This window comes from Neofelis nebulosa, chromosome 17 (genome assembly GCF_028018385.1).
Source record: "Neofelis nebulosa isolate mNeoNeb1 chromosome 17, mNeoNeb1.pri, whole genome shotgun sequence".
NCBI lineage: Eukaryota > Metazoa > Chordata > Mammalia > Carnivora > Felidae > Neofelis > Neofelis nebulosa.
The window spans coordinates 4,807,917-4,831,423 of record NC_080798.1 but is presented as its reverse complement, the minus strand read 5'-3'; the positions used below and the strand labels follow the sequence as shown (position 1 = coordinate 4,831,423).

The window sequence follows — 23,507 nt, the reverse complement described above, 5'->3', positions numbered from 1 at the left end:
AGATGAACATTTCAGAAAGAACTCAACTTGAAATAAATCTGCTATATTGACATGATGACCCATAAAAAACTGATCATTGCAAATGTATACAAAGAACTGCCCAGAAATACCGGAAATCTTACTGACAGGTATATTATGGTACCATGTCTGAAATAAAAAATAACTTGCTTGATGTGTTTAAAAGAGTAGATAACAATGAAAAGTAAATAACATGTGAGTGAAAAAAATTGCAAGGTACAATAACATGGTGTTCGAAAAGTGAATACTCTGGGAAAGATGTATTAGCCTGTATAATTTGGTTTTGATCAACTATTGGCTGCTTTTGCAGTAAATTGCCAAGATTTTCATTGCAACGGTATTTTCCCACACTTCAAAATCTGGAAGCAATAGTCTTTCTCACATTGTCATTTATTGTTTTTTATTTTCCCCAGTCCTCTCAAGGTAGCAATCGGTTGTTGAATATCAAGTAGCCATTTCAAGGCATCATAAGACACATGTGGAGAAACATTACACAAACTACAATTCAGGCATCTGCACAAACACCACCCACACTTACGGAAAAAGGTGTTTCTTTTCAATGTGTCAGTACGAGTTAAAGAACCAAACTATTATTGTCCTCCAAAACCAAAACAGGGGGAGACTTTATTGCCATTCTGCCAAATAGTGCATTAACTAAAAACCGTGTACAAAGTGACCCATTTGTTTAATACTGACTTTGCCATGTCTTATTATAGTCCTTGCATTCAAGTCTATTTTGTCTGAAGCATAGCTACCCCATTTCTTTTGGTTTCCGATTGCATGCAATATCGTTTTGAATATCTGCACTTTCAGGCTGAGTGTGTTCTGAAAGCAGATGTGAGTCTTGTGAACACAACATAGGATTGGGTCTTGGATTTCTTTCCATTCAGCCAATCTCTATCTTTTGATCGGGAATTTAGTCCTTTTATATTTAAAGGAAGTATTGATACAGGAATGGAGTTACTGTTGTCATTCTTTTCATGGTTTTCTGGCTACTTTAGAATTCTTGCTCCCTTTCTTATCCATTTTCTCTTTCCTTTGTGATCTGATGATTTTCAAGAATGGTAAACCCTGATTCTTTTCTCTTTATCTTTTGGGTATCAATTACCAGTTTGCTCCATGGTTACCATGAAGATTCAAGAAGACACGACAGTCTATTTTAAGTTATGTACAGCTTAAGTTTGCCTACTGAAATTCTTTCAGGCCTGAGGTGATTGTTCAAAAATGTGAATGTAGTATCCTAGCCATTTTAGGAAGGTTTTGCTATTCTCTTTCTGATATCTGTGAATATTTCTTCCTTTCAATTACATCAGGATATTGATATTGATATTCTGTACTTGTAACTATTGCTATGATGAACCTGCATCACGTTTTTCAGTGGACTGACCCTCTTTCCCTTAAAGATCATTTAGTACAACATTTTATTTGTGATACACACTTTTAGTTGAAATAAATGGACAATGGTGTCCTGGACACCTCTTTCATGATAATTACAGCAAGGTTAGAGGCACAGAAAGTATCTCCATTTAGATTTTATTCAACTTTTCTTCTTCACCTTCCATGGAAAATTACATATGTATGAGTCCCACCTAAGAAAGAAGGGAACTCATATCATTGATGTAGCAATACTCAGCCACATACGTTCACACACCCACTAGGAATAAATGAATTTTCTGAAGTGATTTGAGAATAAGAAGTATACTAATGTTTACTAGTCACAAATCTTAAATAGGTTAATGTAAAAATATTGAGAGTATACGTATGCAAAACGCCATCCCTTTTATCATTTAAAGCATAAGCATATACATTATCTAAATGTTTACCTTTGTATTATTCCTGCTAATAAGTATTTTGATGTAATGTCTGAATACACAGACTTACTGCTTTCTGCTGTGAATCCTGTGACACGTGTTGACATTTTATGTTCCGTTAAATATATTTTTAAATACTTCAATCTTTCAACTTACTTTCCTTTTGGTACTCTCTGATGTTTTCCAAATGGTATATTTATGAAGAAGGGCTCTCCTCATGCATTAAGTTTGAATGGTTTGAACTCACATGCGTTTGGAGATATTGAATAAGGATTGAGTTCCAAATGAAAGCTTTGTCATTCTCTTCACATTTTAGAGTTTTCCTCTCATATGGGAACTATGATGTTGAATAGGGTAGGACTTCCACCTAAGGGTGTGCCACATTCATCACATTTGCAATGTTCCTCCTATGTATGAACAATGTGATGGTGAGTAAGTCTTGAGCCGAGTGAAATGTTTTGCCACATTCTCTACAATTGTAAGGATCTCTCAAGTATTAATTTGGTGGTGTGGAATGAGGCTTGAGCACCATTAAAGTGCTTTCCAGAATCTTTCTATGTGAAAAATCATCTCTATAACACATTCTCTGACACCAAATCAGGGATCAGCATTGGTTAAAGTCTTGCCACATTGTTTACTTGGGTATCGTTAATCCTCAATGTGGATTCTGTGGTGTGGAGTAGCGTTGAGCTGTCCTTAAAAGTTCTCTCACAGTCTTGGGGTGCCTGGGTGGCTTAGTCAGTGAAGCATCCAACTTCACCTCATGTCATTATATAGCACTTTACAGGTTCGAGCTCTGCATCAGGCTCTGAGCTGTCTGTGCCAAAACCTTGGAGCCTGGAACCTGCTTTTCATTCTGTGTGTGTGTCTGCCTCTGCACCCTCCTACTCATTCTATCGAAGAAAAACTTTTTAAAAAGTGGGGGAAAAATCCCTCACAATCTTAAACTCTGTAACATTTGCTCCAAGATGATTTCTGTAATCTTGAATAAAGGATGATTGGTGATTAAAGCCTTTTGCACACGGTACATTGGTAAGGTTGGCTCAAGTATGAATTCTGTGATGTTGACGAAGTCCTGAGCATTTGGTAAAGCCCTTGCCACATGTCTTACATTGGTAAGGTTTCTCTCCAGTATGAATTCTGTGATGGCCATTACGGTCTGACTGCAACCTAAAGGCCTTGCCACATTCTTGACATTTGTAAGGTTTCTCTCCAGTATGAATTCTCTGATGCTGACTAAGGGATGATTGCTGGCTAAAGACCTTGCCACATACTTGACATTTGTAAGGTTTCTCTCCAGTATGAATTCTGTGATGCTGAGTAAGGGTTGTTTGCTGACGAAAGACCTTACCACATTCTTGACATTTGTAAGGTTTCTCTCCCGTATGCATTCTGTAATGCTGAGTAAGGGATGATTGCTGGATAAAGGCTCTGCCACATTCTTGACATTGGTAAGGTTTCTCTCCAGTATGGATTCTGTGATGCTTAGTAAGACTAGAAAACAAATTAAAGGTTTTGCTGCATTTGTTACATTGGTAATGTTTCTGTCCGGTATGAATTCTGTGATGTCGAGTAAGGGCTGAGTATTCACTAAAGGCCTTGCCACATTCTTTACATTTGTGGGGTTTCTCTCCGGTATGAATTCTGTGATGTTCAGTAAGTCGTGAGGAATAGCTAAAGGCTTTTCCACATTCTTGACATTGGTAAGGTTTCTCGCCAGTATGGATTTTGTGATGCTGAGTAAGGGATGATTGCTGTCTAAAGGCCTTGCCACATTCTTGACATTTGTGAGGTTTCTCTCCAGTATGGATTCTGTGATGTCCACTAAGGGATGATTGCTGGCTAAAGGCCTTCCCACATTCTTGACATTTGTAAGGTTTCTCTCCAGTATGAATTCTGTGATGTCGACTAATTGATGTTGGATGGCTAAAGGCTTTGCCACATTCTTGACATTTGTAAGGTTTCTCTCCAGTATGCATTCTGTGATGCTTAGTAAGGGATGCTGGCTGGCTAAAGGCCTTGCCACATTCTTGACATTTGTGAGGTTTCTCTCCAGTATGAATTCTGTGATGTCGAATAAGGGATGATTGCTGCCTAAAGGCCTTGCCACATTCTTGACATTTGTGAGGTTTCTCTCCAGTGTGGATTCTGTGATGCTGAATAAGCAATGATTGCTGGCTAAAGGCCCTGCCACATTCTTGACATTCATAAGGTTTCTCTCCAGTATGCATTCTGTGATGTTGAATAAGGGATGATTGCTTGCTAAAGGCCTTGCCACATGTTTGACATTTGTGAGGTGTAGTATGGATTTGCCTGTGTGCATGGAGTGATGACCCATCCTTAAAGGTTTGACTACCTTCTTCACACTTGTCAATTTTCTTTGCAGTATGCATTTGCTGATGTTGAGATAGTGTTGAGTGTCTGACAAAGGTTTTGCCACATTCCTTGCAAATGTACCTTTTCTCTCCAGTACCACTTGTCTTATACATATTTAGACTTAACGATTCACTAAACATGTTCCCAGATTCATTACCTGTGTATGGGTTTTCCCCCACATGAATCCTCTGATGATCAGCAATACTGGAGGACTGCTTCAGAGCTTTCCCACATTCATCATATTTAGAAGTATTTTCTACCCTCTGCATTCTCTTACTCTTGGTACGTTTGGAGTTTGGGTAAAAGACTTCCTCATCTTTATTAGATTCAAAATGGTTTTCTTGCAGAGTCCTCAGTTGTTTTCTAACATGGGAGCCCTGGTTAGACTGTGTCTCAGATTCACTGTATTGAGCCAGTGTATCTCCACTGAAAATGCTCTGGTAATGTTGCAGGGCCACCTCCTCTATGAAGCGCCTCCCAAATTGACACGTCCTAGGCCTTTTATCTTCATTTTTGAATCTCTGAGTTTTAGAAATATTTGACTGAAATGTCAATCCAATCCCACTTTCACAATGGTTCACAGCATTGTTTTCAGTGTGGATGGGGTAACTTTCCAAATGTTCCAAATTTTCATCGCACAAATATGTATGTTTGCGTATTTTATTGGAACTTCTTACAGATGCACACTCCTTTGCATAAATAGTGGATGTAAAAAGGGCGGTTTTCCAAGATGTTTTATGTCCTTCACCACTTGCGGCCGTGAGGTTCTTATTATGGGCACTCGTCTCAATTGGACCACGTCCTTCATAAAACTTCTGATGCGCTTCATTCTTTCTATCACTGTCGCAGTTTATCAAGTGTAAATTCTCAAGGGCATGATGTTTCCATGTACCCAGTGACACATTTTGTAAAGAGGCTTCTATGCATGGCTTTGGCAGGAAATTCTGGGTGCCATGTGAAGATATAGCTGAAAGATAGCAAATAACAAAAAAAGGAACATCATTCCAATTACTACTCTCACATGAATGTACTGACAACTTCTAATATACAACCTTCAAATCAGTCAGAGAATGTCAGGAAGATGATTGAGAAGGATTCATCGGGAATTCATTCTTCCTTGACACAGAAACTTACATACAACGTGTTGAAGATATAGCCTAATAGATCATCCTGTAGTTGTTTAATGGTGTAGCACAAATCACATTCCTGTGCCACAAAGAATCAGGAAAGTATCCTATGAGCCAAAATTTAGAAGGAAGGACATTTAATTTAAAAGTCAAACAGAAATTATGAAAATACGATATAGCAAAAGTAGGAATAAAACAACAGGACGAGTTTGTTTTCAGAAATAACCCAAAAATTTTACAGATCTATAACACCATCAAGTAAGGATGAATAATTGAAGTTCTCCTAAAATCAGAAGTGAAGAAGTAACGCAAGACACGGTACATGTGATATAGATATAAAAATAATTATAAATGGCACAAAGTATAATTACATGCTAACAAATAGGTATCAAAAAAAAAAAAAGTACCTATTTCAAGAAAAGGTATAACCTACCTGACATCATCATGGAGAAAAGAACATAATGAAAGAGGAGACTGGGTGGCTTAGTTGGTTGAGCGTCCAACTCTTGATTTTGGCTCAGGTCATGATCTTAGGGTCATGTGATGGACCACCGTATCAGGCTCTACCCTAAGCAAGAAGCCTGCTTAAGATTCTCTCTATATATACCTCTGTCTTTTCCCCCACTTACTGACACTCTCACACTCAAAAAAAAAAAAAAGAAAGAAAGAAAAAAAAGAAAAAGAAAAAAAGAAAAATATCAACGGATCTACAACTACTAAGTAGATTAAAACTGTAATAAATAAACTCCCAATGGGGCGCCTGGGTGGCTCACTTGGGTAAGCATCTGACTTCAGCTCAGGTCAGGATCTCACAGTCCGTGAGTTTGAGCCCCGCATCAGGCTCTGTGCTGACAGCTCAGAGACTTGAGCCTGCTTCGGATTCTGTGCCTCCCTCTCTCTCCTCCCCTCCCCTGCTCATGCTCTGTCTCTTTCTGTCTGTCTCTGTCTCAAAAATAAATGAAAACATTAAAAAACATTTTTAAATTAAAAATAAATATAAAAATAAATTTCCGGGGCGCCTGGGTGGCTCAGTCAGTTGGGCAGCCGACTTCGGCTCAGGTCATGATCTCGCGGTCCGTGAGTTCGAGCCCCTCGTCGGGCTCTGTGCTGACAGCTCGGAGCCTGGAGCCTGTTTCAGATTCTGTGTCTCCCTCTCTCTGACCCTCCCCCATTTATGCTCTGTCTCTCTCTGTCTCAAAAATAAATAAACATTAAAAAAATTAAAAAAAAATTTCCAACAAGGAAAATGCTTATGCCAGATGAATTCACAGGATAATTCATAGACACACATGATAAAGTACTTGAAATCTCCCCAGACATTTCTAGGGAGTGAAGAGAAGGGAGATTATGAAAACCCTTGATCATACCAGCCTTAACAGGTTATCAAAGCTGAAGGAAGATGCTACAAGTATAGAAGACTATGAATTACCATCTGTGGGGAAAATTCATGCAACGTCCGCCATAAAACTAAGCAAATAGGGGAGCCTGGGAGCCTAAGTTGGTGAAGCACCCGACCCTTGACTTCAGCTCAGGTCATGACTTCAGTCGTGAGATCAGGCCCCATGTCCAGCTCATTACAAACTGAAAAACCTGCTTGGGATCCCCTTTCCGCCTCACTCTCTGCCCCTCCCATTGTCCTCTTCCTTCCTCTCCCTCTCAAAACAAATAAACAAATGAAAAACAAACTGAATCAAAAGCACATTTTACGACATAATCAACTGGGAATTCTTCCTGAAATTCAAGAGTGTTTCACCATATGGAAAACTATCGAGTTGGGACTGCACATTACAGACTAAAGATCACAAAGAGAGGATTAATTGATAAAGGACAGGAAGTGAGCATATTGTACACCATTTCATGATTAAAGATACTCACTAAAGGAAGAATCAAAGGAAACTACTTCATCCTAATAAAGATCATGTATGTGTGAAAGGCTGAAATCCAACATAATCGATGAGAAGACTGAAAGCTCCTCCTATAGGATCAGAAATAAGGTATTGAAAGCGACTTTCCCATGTCCATTCCACACAGTACGGGGACTATTCAGAATAATTAGGCAAGAAAAAAATACATAAAAGGAAACCAAATCGGGGGCACTTGGTTGGCTCAGTTAATTGTCTGACTGTTGGTTTTCAATCTGGCACTTTGTGAATTTGAGCCCCACATCAGGCTCCATGCTGATAGCACAGAGCCTGTTGGGGTTTTCTCTCTCTGTCTCTCTCCCTCTCTCTCTGCTTCTCCCCAACTCCCACTCTCTCAAAATAAATAAAATTAAAACAATTCTAAAATCGAAACAAATTGGAAAAAAAAAACAAACTTATCGTTGTTAGAGGATGAAATTATCTCTATAAAATCCTAGGGAACTTTTTTTTTGGTAACCATTATTATTCATTTTTGCTAATTTTTCTACTAGACCCTCCACTTTCAATTTTTTATGCTATAAATGATTGAGTTAATTACTGTATTTCACCTTTTTTCTTTTATTACACTCAATGAACAAAAAGAAAAGAAATTTAGGTAAAATTCTGTGAAAGGAAACACTAAAGAAAAATAAGAAAGAAGTAAAATGAAGACCCCAATAAACAGTAACATAACATTGGAAGTAATTCCATTTCTCCAATACAACACACAAAATTGGCAATACCTTAAATACATTTACAATGAAAAAAAAAAACCCACAAACGAAAAATGGAAAAGAAAATGAGGCAACAGTTACCCACAGAAACATATAGTGTGATAAAAGATTCCTAAAGCAATCATACACTAACATATTAGACATTTTGGAAAAGACCAGGACCACATGCCTTCACTGGTCAATTGACCAAACATTTAAACAAGTAACTCCTTGGATGCTCCGGTGGCTCAGTTGGTTAAGCATCCAACTGTTGGTTTGGGCTCAGGTCATGATCTCACTTTGTGAGTTCCAGGCCCACACTGGGCTCTGCACTGACAGTGGGCATCCTTTTTGGGATTCTCTCTATTTCCCTCTCTCCTTACCTCTTCCCTCTTATCTCTCCTGTCTCTCAAAATAAATAATTATTAAAAAGGTAATGGAGAACATTATATTTTTTTAAAAAAGCAATTATGATAAAATTCATCAAAATTCTACAAATAGTAGAATAGAGGGAACCCATTGAAAATCATTCTAGGTAGGAGGCATTACCCTGATACCAAAGAGGACATAACCACAATACAAGAACAAAAAAAGGCTAGTTTGTCGAATATAAATATTGCTACACTGACCTTCTTTTGACATCCATTTGCATGATAACTTCTCTAGCCCCTCACGTTTAATTGGCAGACGGCTGCAGGTCTAAATTGAGTCTTTTGTAGGCAGCAGATTAATCGGTTTGGGTTTTTTTAAATCCATTCAGACACCCTATGTGTTTTGATTGGAGTGCATAGTACATTTCCCTTCAAAGGAATCATTGACTAGATACCTATTTGCTGCCATTTTATTATTATTTTGGCATTGTTTCTGGAGTTTTTTTCTGATACTTTCTTGTCTTTCTCACTTTTGCTCTCTCCTCTGAAGTCAAAGATTATCTTTAAACATGTCTTGGAGGGCTGTTCCAGTGGTCACAAACTCCTTTAGTTTCTGTTTGACTGGAAATCTCTCTCTCTCCTCTAGTCTGAATGATAGGCTTCCTGGATAGACTGTTCTTGGCTGCCTATTTTCCCCATTCAGCATTTTGAATCTATCATGTCCTTCCCTCAGGGTTGCCAAGTTTCTGTTGAGAAATCTTGAGCTGGCCTTATGCTTTTCAGGATGGGTGAAATACTTCCTCTGTGTTGCTGCTTTTAAGATTTTGTCATTATCACCATAGTTTGCTAATTGGATTCCAAGATGTCTTGGTGTTGGCCTCCTTTTGGTGATTTCGATGGAGTTCTGTGCCTCCTGAATCTGCAGGTCTGTTTCCTTCAACTGATTAGGGATGCTTCCTTCTAATATTCCCTGAAGTAACTTTTCTGACCCCCTTGCTCATCTTCTTCTGTGACCCCTGTAATATAAATCTTATCACTTTTGAGGGAGTCCCTGATTTCCTAAGGCTATTTCATGTTGCATAGTTCTACTCTGTCTCTCTGTCTCTCTCTTCCTTAAGTTTCACTATTTTCCATTATTTTGTCTTTAAGGCCACCAATTTGCTGCTCTCATTCTTCCAACATGCTGTTCATTGAATCAAGTGCATTTCTCATCTCATTTATTGCATTTTACATCACTCTTCCTTTGCTAAGCCTCTTATCTCTGTAGTAAGAGCCTCACTGCTGTCTTCTTTTCACAAGCTCAGTGAGAATCCTTATGACAGTTGCCTTCAATTTTCCATTTGGAATGTTACTGATACAGTGTTTCACTGAAATCTCTGGCCACGGCCATATCTTGTTGTTTCATTTTGGAAAAATTCTTCCATCTTGGCATTTTGTCTACATCTCCACCACCCTCTGTATGTTAAAATAGCCAGTTATGTCTCCTGCTCGATCTTTGACGCCATTGGTGTGCAGAAGCTCTCCTGCCAGTGTTTGGACCCTGTCCTCAATGGGGCGAGTTTTGACTGGTTATGCTGTGGTCTGCTTGTGAGATGAGACCGGACGTCAACTCTACCAGAACTGAGGCCATGCAGAACTGTGTGGTCACATGTGGTGTGGGAAGCAGATTATGTAGGTCCCCTGAGGTAGGGGCCAACCTTGCTGGGATTGAGTCAGGCTTGACTGAGAAGGGCAGTTCCACCAGAGCATAGGGGCTTGGGGCTTGTTGTAAGCAAGGCGGGCAGCCAGTGTCCTCGCTGAGCCCTTTCTCTCAGGGTGCTCTGTGTTCATGCTGAGGAACATGGGAAGGAAATGGAACCAGTCAGCTCCTTTGTTCCCCATCATGCACCTCATTGAAGGGCCCCTAGAATATCAAATAATCTCACTCATCTGTGCCCCAAATGCTCTTCACATTGCTGTTTCCATGCTGTCTACCCCCAGGTTGTGAGCCTACCTTCTGTCCAAGACAGAGCAGTACCTTCCTGGATCTTTCCCAGCTAAGCCGGTCGACCTTGAAAACTCGAGGCTTGAAGCCACACTGTAAGAATGCACAAAATGCAGGCCTTCTCATTTTCCAAGACAATGACATTAGGGAAATGTTCTCCTTGTGCATTCTTCCTTGGGCTCCACTCTCTCTCATCCTTCTCCACAACCACAGCTCCCTGCTTTCAGCAGCACTATAATCTGTTGCTCCCCCAGCCAAATCTCTATACTTCCTACAATCTTCGATGTGCCTCTTCTCTCACATTAGCTGGGTAATTCCTCTGTCAGTCTTAAGGTTGCTTGTTGGGATACTTAGGACGGTTTAGTGGTTATCTAGATGTGTTTGTGGGATGTGAGGAGGGTAGGGTACTCCTAGTCTGTCACGATACTATCTTCTTCTTCCCTGAAGAATCCCTATTTTTTTATATTTTAAGTTATTATTTTTTGAGACAGAGTGTGTGTGCAAGTAGGGTACTTGCACAGGGAGACAGAGACTCTCAAGCAATACTTATATCAGACAAACTAGACTTTAAATTAAAGGCTGTACCCTTCATAAGTATATAAGAATTGAGATCATACCATGCATACTTTCAGACCACAATGCTATGAAGCTTGAAATCAACCAAAGGAAAAAGTCTGGAAAACCTCCAAAAGCATGGAAGTTAAAGAACACCCTACTAAAGAATGAGTGGGTCAACCAGGCAATTAGAGAAGAAATTAAGAAATATATGGAAACAAATGAAAATACAACAATCCAAAGGCTTTGGAATGCAGCGAAGGCAGTGCTGAGAGGAAAATACATTGTAATCCAGGCCTATCTCAAGAAACAAGAAAAATCCCAAATACAAAATCTAACAGCACACCTAAAGGAAATAGAAGCAGAACATCAAAGACACCCCAAACCCAGCAGAAGAAGATAAATAATAAAGATCAGAGCAGAAATAAACAATATAGAATCTAAAAAAAACAGTAGAGCAGATCAATGAAACCAAGAGTTGGTTTTTTGAAAAAATAAACAAAATTGATAAACCTCTAGCCAGGCTTCTCAAAAGAAAAGGGAGATGACCCAAATAAATAAAATCACGGATAAAAATGGAATTATTACAATCAATCCCTCAGAAATACAAGCAATTATCAGGGAATACTATGAAAAACTATATGCCAACAAACTGGGGAACCTGGAAGAACTGGACAAATTCCTAAACACCCACACACTTCCAAAACTCAAACAGGAAGAAATTGAAAGCTTGAACAGACCCATAACCAGAGAATAAATGGAATCATTTATCAAAAACCTCCCAACAAATAAGAGTCCAGACCAGATGGCGACCCAGGGGAATTCTACCAGACATTTAAAGCAGAGGTAATACCTGTCCTCAAGCTATTCCAGAAAGTAAAAAGGGAAGGAAAACTTCCAGACTCATTCTATAGAGCCAGCATTACTTTGATTCCTAAACCAGACAGAGACCCAGTAAAAAAAGAGAACTACAGGCCAATATCCCTGATGGATATGAATGAAAAATTCTCAATAAGATACTAGCAAATCTAATTCAACAACATATAAAAAGAATTATTAACCATGATCAAGTGGGATTCACTCCTGGGCTGCAGGGCTGGTTCAACATTCGCAAACCAATAAACATGATACATCACATTAATAAAAGAAAAGATAAGAACCATATGAGACTGTCAGTCGATGCAGAAAAAGCATTTGACAAAAATCAGCATCCTTTGTTAATAAAAACCCTCGAGAAAGTCGGGATAGAAGGAACACACTTAAAATCATAAAAGCCATTTATGAAAAGCCCACAGCTAGTATCATGCTCAATAGGGAAAAACTGAAAGCTTTCTCCCTGAGACCAGGAACACGACAGGGATATCCACTCTCACCACTGTTGTTTAACATAGTGTTGGAAGTGGTAGCATCAGCAATCAGACAACAAAAGGAAATCAAAGTCATCAGACTTGGCAAAGATGAAGTTAAGCTTTCACTTTTTGCAGATGTCATGATACCAAACATGGAAAACCCGTGATAGACTCCACCAAAAGTCTGCTAGACCTGATACATGAATTTAGCAAAGTCGCAGGATACAAAATCAATGTACAGAAATCAGTTGCATTCTTATACACTAATATTGAAGCAACAGAAAGACAAATAAACTGATCCCATTCACAATTGCACCAAGAGGCATAAAATACCGAGGAATAAACCTAACGAAAGATGTAAAATACCTGTATGCTGAAAACTATAGAAAGCTTATGAAGGAAATTGAAGAAGATATAAAGAAATGCAAAAATATTCCGTGCTCATGGATTGGAAGAATAAATATTGTCAAAATGTCAATACTACCCAAAGCTATCTACACATTCAATGCAATCCCAATCAAAATTGCACCAGCATTCTTCTTGAAGCTAGAACAAGCAATCCTAACATTTGTATGGAACCACAAAAGGCCCTGAATAGCCAAAGTAATGTTGAAGAAGAAGACCAAAGCGGGAGGCATCACAATCCCAGACTTTAGCCTCTACTACAAAGCTGTAATCATCAAGACAGCATGGTATTGGCACAAAAACAGACACATAGACCAATGAAATAGAATGGAAACCCCAGAATTAGACACACAAAAATATGGCCAGCTAATATTTGACAAAACAGGAAAGAATATCCAATGGAAAAAAAGACAGTCTCTTTAACAAATGGTGCTGGGAGAACTGGACAGCAACATGCAGAAAGTTGAAACTAGACCACTTTCTTACACCATTCACAAAAATAAACTCAAAATGGATGAAGGACCTGAACGTGAGACAGGAAACCATCAAAACCCTAGAGGAGAAAGCAGGGAAAAACCTCTCTGACCTCAGCCGCAGCAATTTCTTACTTGACACATCCCCAAAGGCCAGGGAATTAAAAGCAAAAATGAAATATTGGGACCTCATGAAGATAAAAAGCTTCTGCACAGCAAAGGAAACAATCAACAAAACGAAAAGGCAACCAACGGAATGGCAAAAGATATTTGCAAATGACATATCGGACAAAGGGCTAGTATCCAAAATCTATAAAGAACTTCCCAAACTCCACACCTGAAAAACAAATAACCCAGTGAAGAAATGGGCAGAAAACATGAATAGACACTTCTCTAAAGACATCCAGATGGCCAACAGGCACTTGAAAGATGCTCAACGTCGCTCCTCATCAGGGAAATACAAATCAAAACCACACTCAGATACCACCGCACACCAGTCATAGTGGCTAAAATGAACAAATCAGGAGACTATAGATGCTGGAGAGGATGTGGAGAAACGGGAACCCTCTTGCACTGTTGGTGGGAATGCAAACTGGTGCAGTCGCTCTGGAAAACAGTGTAGAAATTCCTGAAAAAATTAAAATAGCACTACCCTATGACCCAGCGATAGCACTGTTAGGAATTTACCCAAGGGATACAGGAGTGCTGATGTATAGGAGCACTTGTACCCCAATGTTTATAGCAGCACTCTCAACAATAGCCAAATTATGGAAAGAGCCTAAATGTCCATCAACTGACGAATGGATAAAGAAATTGTGGCTTATATACACAATGGAACACTACTTGGCAATGAGAAAGAATGAAATATGGCCTTTTGTTGCAACATAGATGGAACTGGACAGTGTTATGATAAGTGAAATGAGTCATACAGAGAAAGACAGATACCATGTATTTTCACTCTTATGTGGATCCTGAGAAACTCAGGACCATGGGGGAGGGAAAGAAAATAAAAAACAGGTTAGAGAAGGAGGGAGGCAAACCATAAGAGACACTTACAACTGAGAACAAACTGAGGGCTGATGGGCGGTGGGAGGGAGGGGAGAGTGAGTGATGGGTATTGAGGAGGGCCCCTGTTGGGATGAGCACTCGGTGTTATATGGAAACCAATTTGACAATAAATTTCATATTAAAAAAAAAGAAATACCAATAGGTATTGTTTTTGAATCTTCTATAGCATTAAAAGTCTAGGTCTCCTTTATGTTTTGTGCTGGATTACAGTCACAATTTTAAGGCATTTGAACTAATGCGATGCACATTTTTTTTATTTGCAGCAACAGAAAAGAGATAAGGAAGAGTATCTATGGGACATGAGGGCAGAATAAAATGGAAATTTACAGGGCAGGACTCTCATTCACAATCTCTACTTTAAACAGCAGTTCCGGGGCGCCTGGGTGGCGCAGTCGGTTAAGCGTCCGACTTCAGCCAGGTCACGATCTCGCGGTCCGTGAGTTCGAGCCCCGCGTCAGGCTCTGGGCTGATGGCTCGGAGCCTGGAGCCTGTTTCCGATTCTGCGTCTCCCTCTCTCTCTGCCCCTCCCCCGTTCATGCTCTGTCTCTCTCTGTCCCAAAAATAAATAAAAAACGTTGAAAAAAAATTTAAAAAAAATAAAAAATAAAAAATAAAAAATAAACAGCAGTTCCTACAGCAAACCTAGGAGAAATCCTTCATTTTCCAAAGCATACCACAAACAAAGTGAAATAAAGGAGGAAGCTTCTAGAATAAATGAGATGATTTGTGCACATCTTCCCATAAAGATACTTAATGATAACAGAGAAAAAATATCAACCTTCTAGTGGAGGGATCCAGCAGAGAGCACACAGGAAATAAGGAACCTGTAATGGGTGACACTGGGATCAGGTGGCTAATGTTCTTCAAAGAACACAGAACGACAGCTGTGAAATAAATGTCCAGAACAAATATGTAAATCACAGTCTAAAGTCCAAAAGGAAAATAACCATTTTATTCAAATATCAAGCCACTATTCCATGGCAAACAATTCAAATGGTCATCTTAGAGAGACTTATGGAGGAAGAAGAGAGAACAGGTAACTAAATGATATCAGGAAAACTCTGCAAGACCAACAGGTCAACCCAAATGATCTACCTCATACCTCATGATGCACATGCCATGTCAGAATTTTCATCTAATAAGTCAGAAATGAATCTCATAAACAGCCACGCAGAAAGTGAAAACATTGATGACAAAGGCACAGGAAGTTTCTATTATACAAGAAAAAAGATGAAAATTATAGTGTTACTGAGAAATAACGTAACCATTGAGTCTTTATGGCAGGCTGTGAGTTCTAAGTTCTCAGTGTTCTAGTTCCCTTGTGGCATTAATGTTGGTAGGAATATTCGAATACACATGGACAAATTATTTCACCATTGAGGAATGGAAGACATAAATTGGAAATTTCTTATTATCATTCATAAGAAAAATAAGCTTCTGAAGTGAAATAGAGCATGAGATTTTCTCATTTTAGAAAATGCTTTTTTATCTGAGGGAATTACTGAATCTCAGTTTTGTATGATTAAGCCTAAAGCATCAGTGGCGCGCCTGGGTGGCTCAGTTGGTTGACCATCCAACTTCAGCTCAGGTCATGATCTTGTGGTCTGTGAGTTCAAACCCCACATCAAGCTCTGTGCTGACTGCTCAAAGCCTGGAGGCTCTTTCAAATTCTGTCTCTGTCTCTTTCTGCCCCTCCCCCACAATTGCTCTGTCTGTCTGCCTCTCTCTGTCTCTCTCTCAAAAACAAACATTAAAATAAAAGAAAAAGATTATAGCCTCAGGAACATTGGAAAGCATAAACCGGAAATCACGTGATCCCTGTCTCCAGTGCTCCTGGGATTTGGACACCAAAACCCACTCTGTCCACCACTACTATGACACACTTCTCACGAAAACAGAAACTGGGAATGACTTACAATAGAGTTTCTCAGAATAGGGAGAATTCTCCAGGGCCTTCAAAGCAAAGGAGAAGCTTTCAGACTTTGGAGATACTCAACGCACAAGGGGAGTCTCCTGGCACTCACTGTGGATGTGATGGACCATCACTGGAGCAGAACAAAGAATCCTTCGAGAATGTAAGAGTATGACGGGTTGGAAAGCTGATGTCCCGCTATGAGTGGGACAGACATAAAACTGGACTTCCAAACTAATTTCCATTCAAGGAGAGCTACTTGAGCCATATTTTAAATATTTGCATATCACCACTGTCATCTGTTTTGTTCATGCCCACCTACCTGCTGGTGAGGCTACCGTCTTCTTTCTCTTCACATCCCAGAGCTCCCTCTTTTGTTCCAAAAAAATGACCAAGCGTGGTTTCGACACAATGAGGCCTGATTATCAGAAAAAAAAAAAAAAAAGAACATGCCTGTTTCTCAGATTCTTTCACCCCAATACTGTGCTCAGTACACGAGAGAGGACATTGTAGAATTCCAGAAAATGATTTCTGAATGCTGTTGCCCACAAGCCCCTTTAGTATACTTGACAGGAATTTCCAACCTTCACATCGTGACCTCACGTCCAAGTACTACCACGACAGGAATGAGTAGCAGTTGGGAGCTTCAGTGGGCAGTACCATTTTATGCCACTCAATGTTTACAATTACCACTCATCTACAGATGATGATGCTCTTACCTCACCGTAAAGAAGGGGAATCTACAGCTGGAAAGGAAACCTCATGAAGATATTTCTCTATATCTACAAAATCTACTTCTTTCTCTGACTGCAGGGATCTGAATCCCAGTCATGCAAAGAGGATGTTTCCAAGAGACAGTCTTCCAAGGAAGGAACAAACCCGCGAGTGTGGTTTGGGAAGTCTGGAAGGAGTTATCCTCACCCAAGAAGAGGAGGTGTCCATAGGTCTCTAACATCACATCCCTGTACAGTTCTCGCTGACTCTGGTTCAGGCATCCCCATTCCTCCTGAGAGAATTCTATGGCCACATCCCTGAAGGTCAGCAGTCCCTGCAACAAATACCACAGTTAGCAAGTAGCCATAGGCAGCATTCATAATGGTACCTAAGATGCAAGAGGGAGTTAATGTCACCAGCTGGACCCCAAGACCTGATCTTCACTGCTTACTTGTTGATACCCACTGCCCTCAGTCCCTCATTTTAATTCTTCTTTCAACCTTATCTGTTACTTTAGGCAACAACACCCCAGGGCCATCATCTCTTGTGATGGAAACAGAAAGTATACAACAAAAGGTATGTCATCTGAGAAAGAGCTTATACCCACCCTGTCTGAGCTCATCCCCTGACTCACTCCTAAGCAAGTAGACAGTGGTGTCAACCACGGGGAGAGGATTGTTACCATGACCTCATTATAATGCTAAACTCTCCACCTAAGAGCGAGCACAAACCTCATTTCCTATGTAACATCCAGAGTAGGTATGGAACTGCTTGTTTTCAAAAAGTAAACATTCCAATGTGTATTTATTTATCTTTGAGAGAGAGAGAGACAGAGCAGGAGCAGGGGAAGGACTGGGAGGGAGACAGAATTGGAAGCAGGCTCCAGGCTCTGAGCTGCCAGCACAGAGCCCAGTGCAGGACTCGAACTCACAAAACGCAAGATTTCGAGCATACAGACTGCATGATCATGACCTGAGCTGAAGCTGGATGCTCAGCCAACTGAGCCACCCAGGCCCCCCTGTATACAACTGTTTTCTTCAGGCCCAAGTGTAACCTTATCTGCACCTTTACATAAGGTGATGGGCTCTCCTCTAATTCTCCACCGTGACTATATATGAAACCATTCCCTTCCCGGGGTCTCTGCTTTGGAAGTGATTCCCTGTGATCTCCTTAATTGTTGAAAATCACGTTTCCTTTGTGTGACAACCCCAGCTGGTATAGATTCTATCTGTGACTCACCAAGAAGTGAATTCCTGTTTGTTGAGGTATATTGGGAAAACTGGTTCTGACTTAGAGGGGTTTCCTGCTTTCTGCAGGAAGACCTTTTTCAACACAATGATATGCTTTCATCTATTTTCTTACTTTGAGGTAAGAACCAGTGTAAATATTGTGTTTATTCAAGCGAATTTATAAAATGAAGGCATCAACAAAGGCATCCACATTTTTAAATACTATATTCACATCACGTAGTATACCTGGTGTCTATTTCTTAGATGGAAAGTCTGGGTGTGTTACAATGTACGTAGCATATTCTAATATGAATTACAATTTCACAATGGTGCATTGAAGAGCTTTATTTTTTTTAAGTTTATATGCTTATTTTGAGAGGGGGGGAGAGAGAGCAAGTGGGGGAGGGGTAGAGAGAGGGAGAGAGAGAGAATCCCAAGGAGGCTCCCCACTGACAGTGCAGAGCCTGACTTGGGGCTCCATCTCAGGAACCATGAGCTACTGACCTAAGCTGAAATCAAGAGTCAGATGCTTAACTGACTGAGCCACCCAAGTGCCCCCAGATTCTGCATTGCTGACAAGACATTAGCCTATTGGCCAGGGAATAGATATTTGAATAACAAAGAGCAAGAATTCAAAGGCAGGAACTCATGGAGTACTTGGAACTAAATGGGTTTTATAACAACCACAGGTTCTATTAGAATAGCAAAAAAGGCAACAAGGAGACTTCTGAGCATTTCCTACTTACTACATAGCATCTACTCATTTTTCATAAATTAATGGAAAATGAATAATCATAATTATAAACAATTATCATCTATGAGAGCAAACAGGTTATTCTTCTGTTTCTCTGTCAATATTTTGTCAAGCATCCAGTACATGGAAGGGATTCCGTTTTAACCCAGGTTATGTGACCTAGAGTTGATCTAAAAAGACACAGTGGTCAATATCCAGACGTGACCCTAAAGCAAAGTTCGTAACACGTGTGAAAGCTAAAAAGAATGATGGAGAGAAGAAAGTGTCCACACAAAATTGATCTCCTGTTTTACACTTCATGCACACATCCATACATTTAGAAAGCAGTTATAGACTCGGAGGGAAGATGGTGGCTTAGGAGGACGCTGGGCTCACCACGCATCCTGCTGATCACTTAGATTCCACCTACACCTGCCTAAATAACCCAGAAAACTGCCAGAGGATTAGCAGAACGGAGTCTCCGGAATCAAGCGCAGACGAGAGGCCCACGGAAGAGGGTAGGAAGGGCAGTGAGGCGGTGCGCGCTCCACGGACTGGCGGGAGGGAGCCGGAGTGGAGGGGCGGCTCGCCGGCCAAGCAGAGCCCCCGAGTCTGGCTGGCAAAAGCAGAGGGGCCTGACGGACTGTGTTCCGACAGCAAGCGCGACTTAGCGTCTGGGAGGTCGTAAGTTAACAGCTCTGCTCAGAAAGCAGGAAGGCTGGAGGACAAAGGGAGGGAGGGCTGCTGAGCCCCCTGATGACAGAGCTCAGTTTGGTGGGGAACAAAGGCGCTTGCCAGCGCCATCTCCCCCGCCCATCCCCCAGCCAAAATCGCAAAGGGAACCAGTTCCTGCCAGGGAACTTGCTCGTTCCGCGCAAACACCCAACTCTGTGCTTCTGCGGAGCCAAACCTCTGGCAGCGGATCTGACTCCCTCCCGCTGCCACAGGGCCCCTCCTGAAGTGGATCACCTAAGGAGAAGCAAGCTAAGTCTGCCCCTCCTGCCCCCGTGCACCTTGCCTACCCACCCCAGCTAATATGCCAGATCCCCAGCACCACAAGCCTGGCAGTGTGCAAGTAGCCCAGACGGGCCACACCACCCCACAGTGAATCCTGCCCCTAGGAGAGGGGAAGAGAAGGCACACACCAGTCTGACTGTGGCCCCAGCGGTGGGCTGGAGGCAGACATCAGGTCTGACTGCGGCCCCGCCCGCCAACTCCAGTTATACACCACAGCACAGGGGAAGTGCCCTGCAGGTCCTCACCACTCCAGGGACTATCCAAAATGACCAAACGGAAGAATTCCCCTCAGAAGAATCTCCAGGAAATAACAACAGCTAATGAACTGATCAAAAAGGATTTAAATAATATAACAGAAAGTGAATTTAGAATAACAGTCATAAAATTAATCGCTGGGCTTGAAAACAGTATAGAGGACAGCAGAGAATCTCTTGCTACAGAGATCAAGGGACTAAGGAACAGTCACGAGGAGCTGAAAAGCGCTTTAAACGAAATGCAAAACAAAATGGAAAGGACGACAGCTCGGATTGAAGAGGCAGAGGAGAGAATAGGTGAACTAGAAGATAAAGTTATGGAAAAAGAGGAAGCTGAGAGAAAGAGAGATAAAAAAATCCAGGAGCATGAGGGGAAAATTAGAGAACTAAGTGATACACTAAAAAGAAATAATATACGCACAATTGGTATCCCAGAGGAGGAAGAGAGAGGGAAAGGTGCTGAAGGGGTACTTGAAGAAATTATAGCTGAGAACTTCCCTGAACTGGGGAAGGAAAAAGGCATTGAAATCCAAGAGGCACAGAGAACTCCCTTCAGACGTAACTTGAACGATCTTCTGCATGACATATCATAGTGAAACTGGCAAAACACAAGGATAAAGAGAAAATTCTGAAAGCAGCAAGGGATACCCATGCCCTCACATATAAAGGGAGATCTATAAGACTCGTGACTGATCTCTCTTTTGAAACTTGGCAGGCCAGAAAGGATTGGCACGATATCTTCAGTGTGCTAAACAGAAAAAATATGCAGCCGAGAATCCTTTATCCAGCAAGTCTGTCATTTAGAATAGAAGGAGAGATAAAGGTCTTCCCAAACAAACAAAAACGGAAGGAATTTGTCACCACTAAACCAGCCCTACAAGAGATCCTAAGGGGGATCCTGTGAGACAAAGTACCAGAGACATCACTACAAGCATAAAACATACAGACATCACAATGACTCTAAACCCATATCTTTCTATAATAACACTGAATGTAAATGGATTAAATGTGCCAACCAAAAGACATAGGGTATCAGAATGGATAAAAAAACAAGACCCATCTATCTGCTGTCTACAAAAGACTCATTTTAGATCGGAGGACACCTTCAGATTGAGAGTGAGGGGATGGAGAACTATTTATCATGCTACTGGAAGCCAAAAGAAAGCTGGAGTAGCCATACTTATATCAGACAAACTAGACTTTAAATTAAAGGCTGTAACAAGAGATGAAGAAGGGCATTATATAATAATTACAGGGTCTATCCATCAGGAAGAGCTAACAATTATAAATGTCTATGTGCCGAATACCGGAGCCCCCAAATATATAAAACAATTACTCATAAACATAAGCAACCTTATTGATAAGAATGTGGTAATTGCAGAGGACTTTAACACCCCACTTACAGAAATCGTTAGATTATCTAGACACACGGTCAATAAAGAAACAAGGGCCCTGAATGATACATTGGATCAGATGGACTTGACAGATATATTTAGAACTCTGCATCCCAAAGCAACAGAATATACTTTCTTCTCGAGTGCACATGGAACATTCTCCAAGATAGATCATATACTGGGTCACAAAACAGCCCTTCATAAGTTTACAAGAATTGAAATTATACCATGCATACTTTCAGACCACAATGCTATGAAGCTTGAAACCAACCACAGGAAAAAGTCTGGAAAACCTCCAAAAGTGTGGAGGTTAAAGAACACCCTACTAACGAATGAGTGGGTCAGCCAGGCAATTAGAGAAGAAATTAAAAAATATATGGAAACAAACGAAAGTGAAAATACAACAATCCAAACGCTTTGGGATGCAGCAAAGGCAGTCCTGAGAGGAAAATACATTGCAATCCAGGCCTATCTCAAGCAACAAGAAAAATTCCAAATACAAAATCTAACAGCACACCTAAAGGAAATAGAAGCAGAACAGCAAAGGCAGCCTAAACCCAGCAGAAGAAGAGAAATAATAAAGATCAGAGCCGAAATAAACAATATAGAATCTAAAAGAACTGTAGAGCAGATCAATGAAACCAAGAGTTGGTTTTTTGAAAAAATAAACAAAATTGACAAACCTCTCACCAGGCTTCTCAAAAAGAAAAGGGAGATGACCCAAATAGATAAAATCATGAATGAAAATAGAATTATTACAACCAATCCCTCAGAGATACAAACAATTATCAGGGAGTACTATGAAATATTATATGCCAACAAACTGGACAACCTGGAAGAACTGGACAAATTCCTAAACACCGACATGCTTCCAAAACTCAATCAGGAGGAAATAGAAAGCTTGAACAGACCCATAACCAGCGAAGAAATTGAATTGGTTATCAAAAATCTCCCAACAAATAAGAGTCCAGGACCAGATGGCTTCCCAGGGGAGTTCTACCAGACGTTTAAAGCAGAGATAATACCTATCCTTCTCAACCTATTCCAAGAAAAAGAAAGGGAAGGAACACTTCCAGACTCATTCTATGAAGCCAGTATTACTTTGATTCCTAAACCAGACAGAGACCCAGTAAAAAAAGAGAACTACAGGCCAATATCCCTGATGAATATGGATGCAAAAATTCTCAATAACATACTAGCAAATCGAATTCAACAGCATATAAAAAGAATTATTCACCATGATCAAGTGGGATTCATTCCTGGGATGCAGGGCTGGTTCAACATTCGCAAATCAATCAACGTGATACATCACATTAACAAAAAAAAAGAGAAGAACCATATGATCCTGTCAATCCATGCAGAAAAGGCCTTTGACAAAATCCAGCACCATTTCTTAATAAAAACCCTTGAGAAAGGCGGGATAGAAGGAACATACTTAAAGATCATAAAAGCCATTTATGAAATGCCCACAGCTAACATCATCTTCAATGGGGAAAAACTGAGAGCTTTTTCCCTGAGATCAGGAACACGACAGGCATGCCCACTCTCACCGCTGTTGTTTAACATAGTGCTGGAAGTTCTAGCATCAGCAATCAGACAACAAAAGGAAATCAAAGGCATCAAAATTGGCAAAGATGAAGTCAAGCTTTCGCTTTTTGCAGATGACATGATATTATACATGGAAAATCCGATAGACTCCACCAAAAGTCTGCTAGAACTGATACATGAATTCAGCAAAGTTGCAGGATACAAAATCAATGTACAGAAATCAGTTGCATTCTTATACACTAACAATGAAGCAACAGAAAGACAAATAAAGAAACTGATCCCATTCACAATTGCACCAAGAAGCATAAAATACCTAGGAATAAATCTAACCAAAGATGTAAAAGATCTGTATGCTGAAAACTATAGAAAGCTTATGAAGGTAAATGAAGAAGATATAAAGAAATGGAAAGACATTCCCTGCTCATGGTGGAAGAATAAATATTGTCAAAATGTCAATACTACCCAAAGCTATCTACACATTCAATGCAATCCCAATCGAAACTGCACCAGCATTCTTCTCGAAACTAGAACAAGCAATCCTAAAATTCACATGGA

The 23,507-nt window shown here is 40.4% G+C and overlaps 1 protein-coding gene across 1 annotated transcript in view; it reads right to left on the bottom strand.

The window, feature by feature from the left end:
* Positions 1 to 401: 401 nt before the first annotated feature.
* LOC131499839 (zinc finger protein 345-like) overlaps positions 402 to 23,507 on the bottom strand; it is a 55,103-nt gene continuing 31,997 nt past the window's right edge. Inside the window, 4 exon segments of the mRNA XM_058708271.1 lie at positions 402 to 3,039; positions 3,041 to 5,172; positions 16,386 to 16,481; positions 16,985 to 17,111. Of these exon segments, the coding sequence (XP_058564254.1) occupies positions 2,764 to 3,039; positions 3,041 to 5,172; positions 16,386 to 16,481; positions 16,985 to 17,111 (2,631 nt within the window). The 3' untranslated portion in view covers positions 402 to 2,763.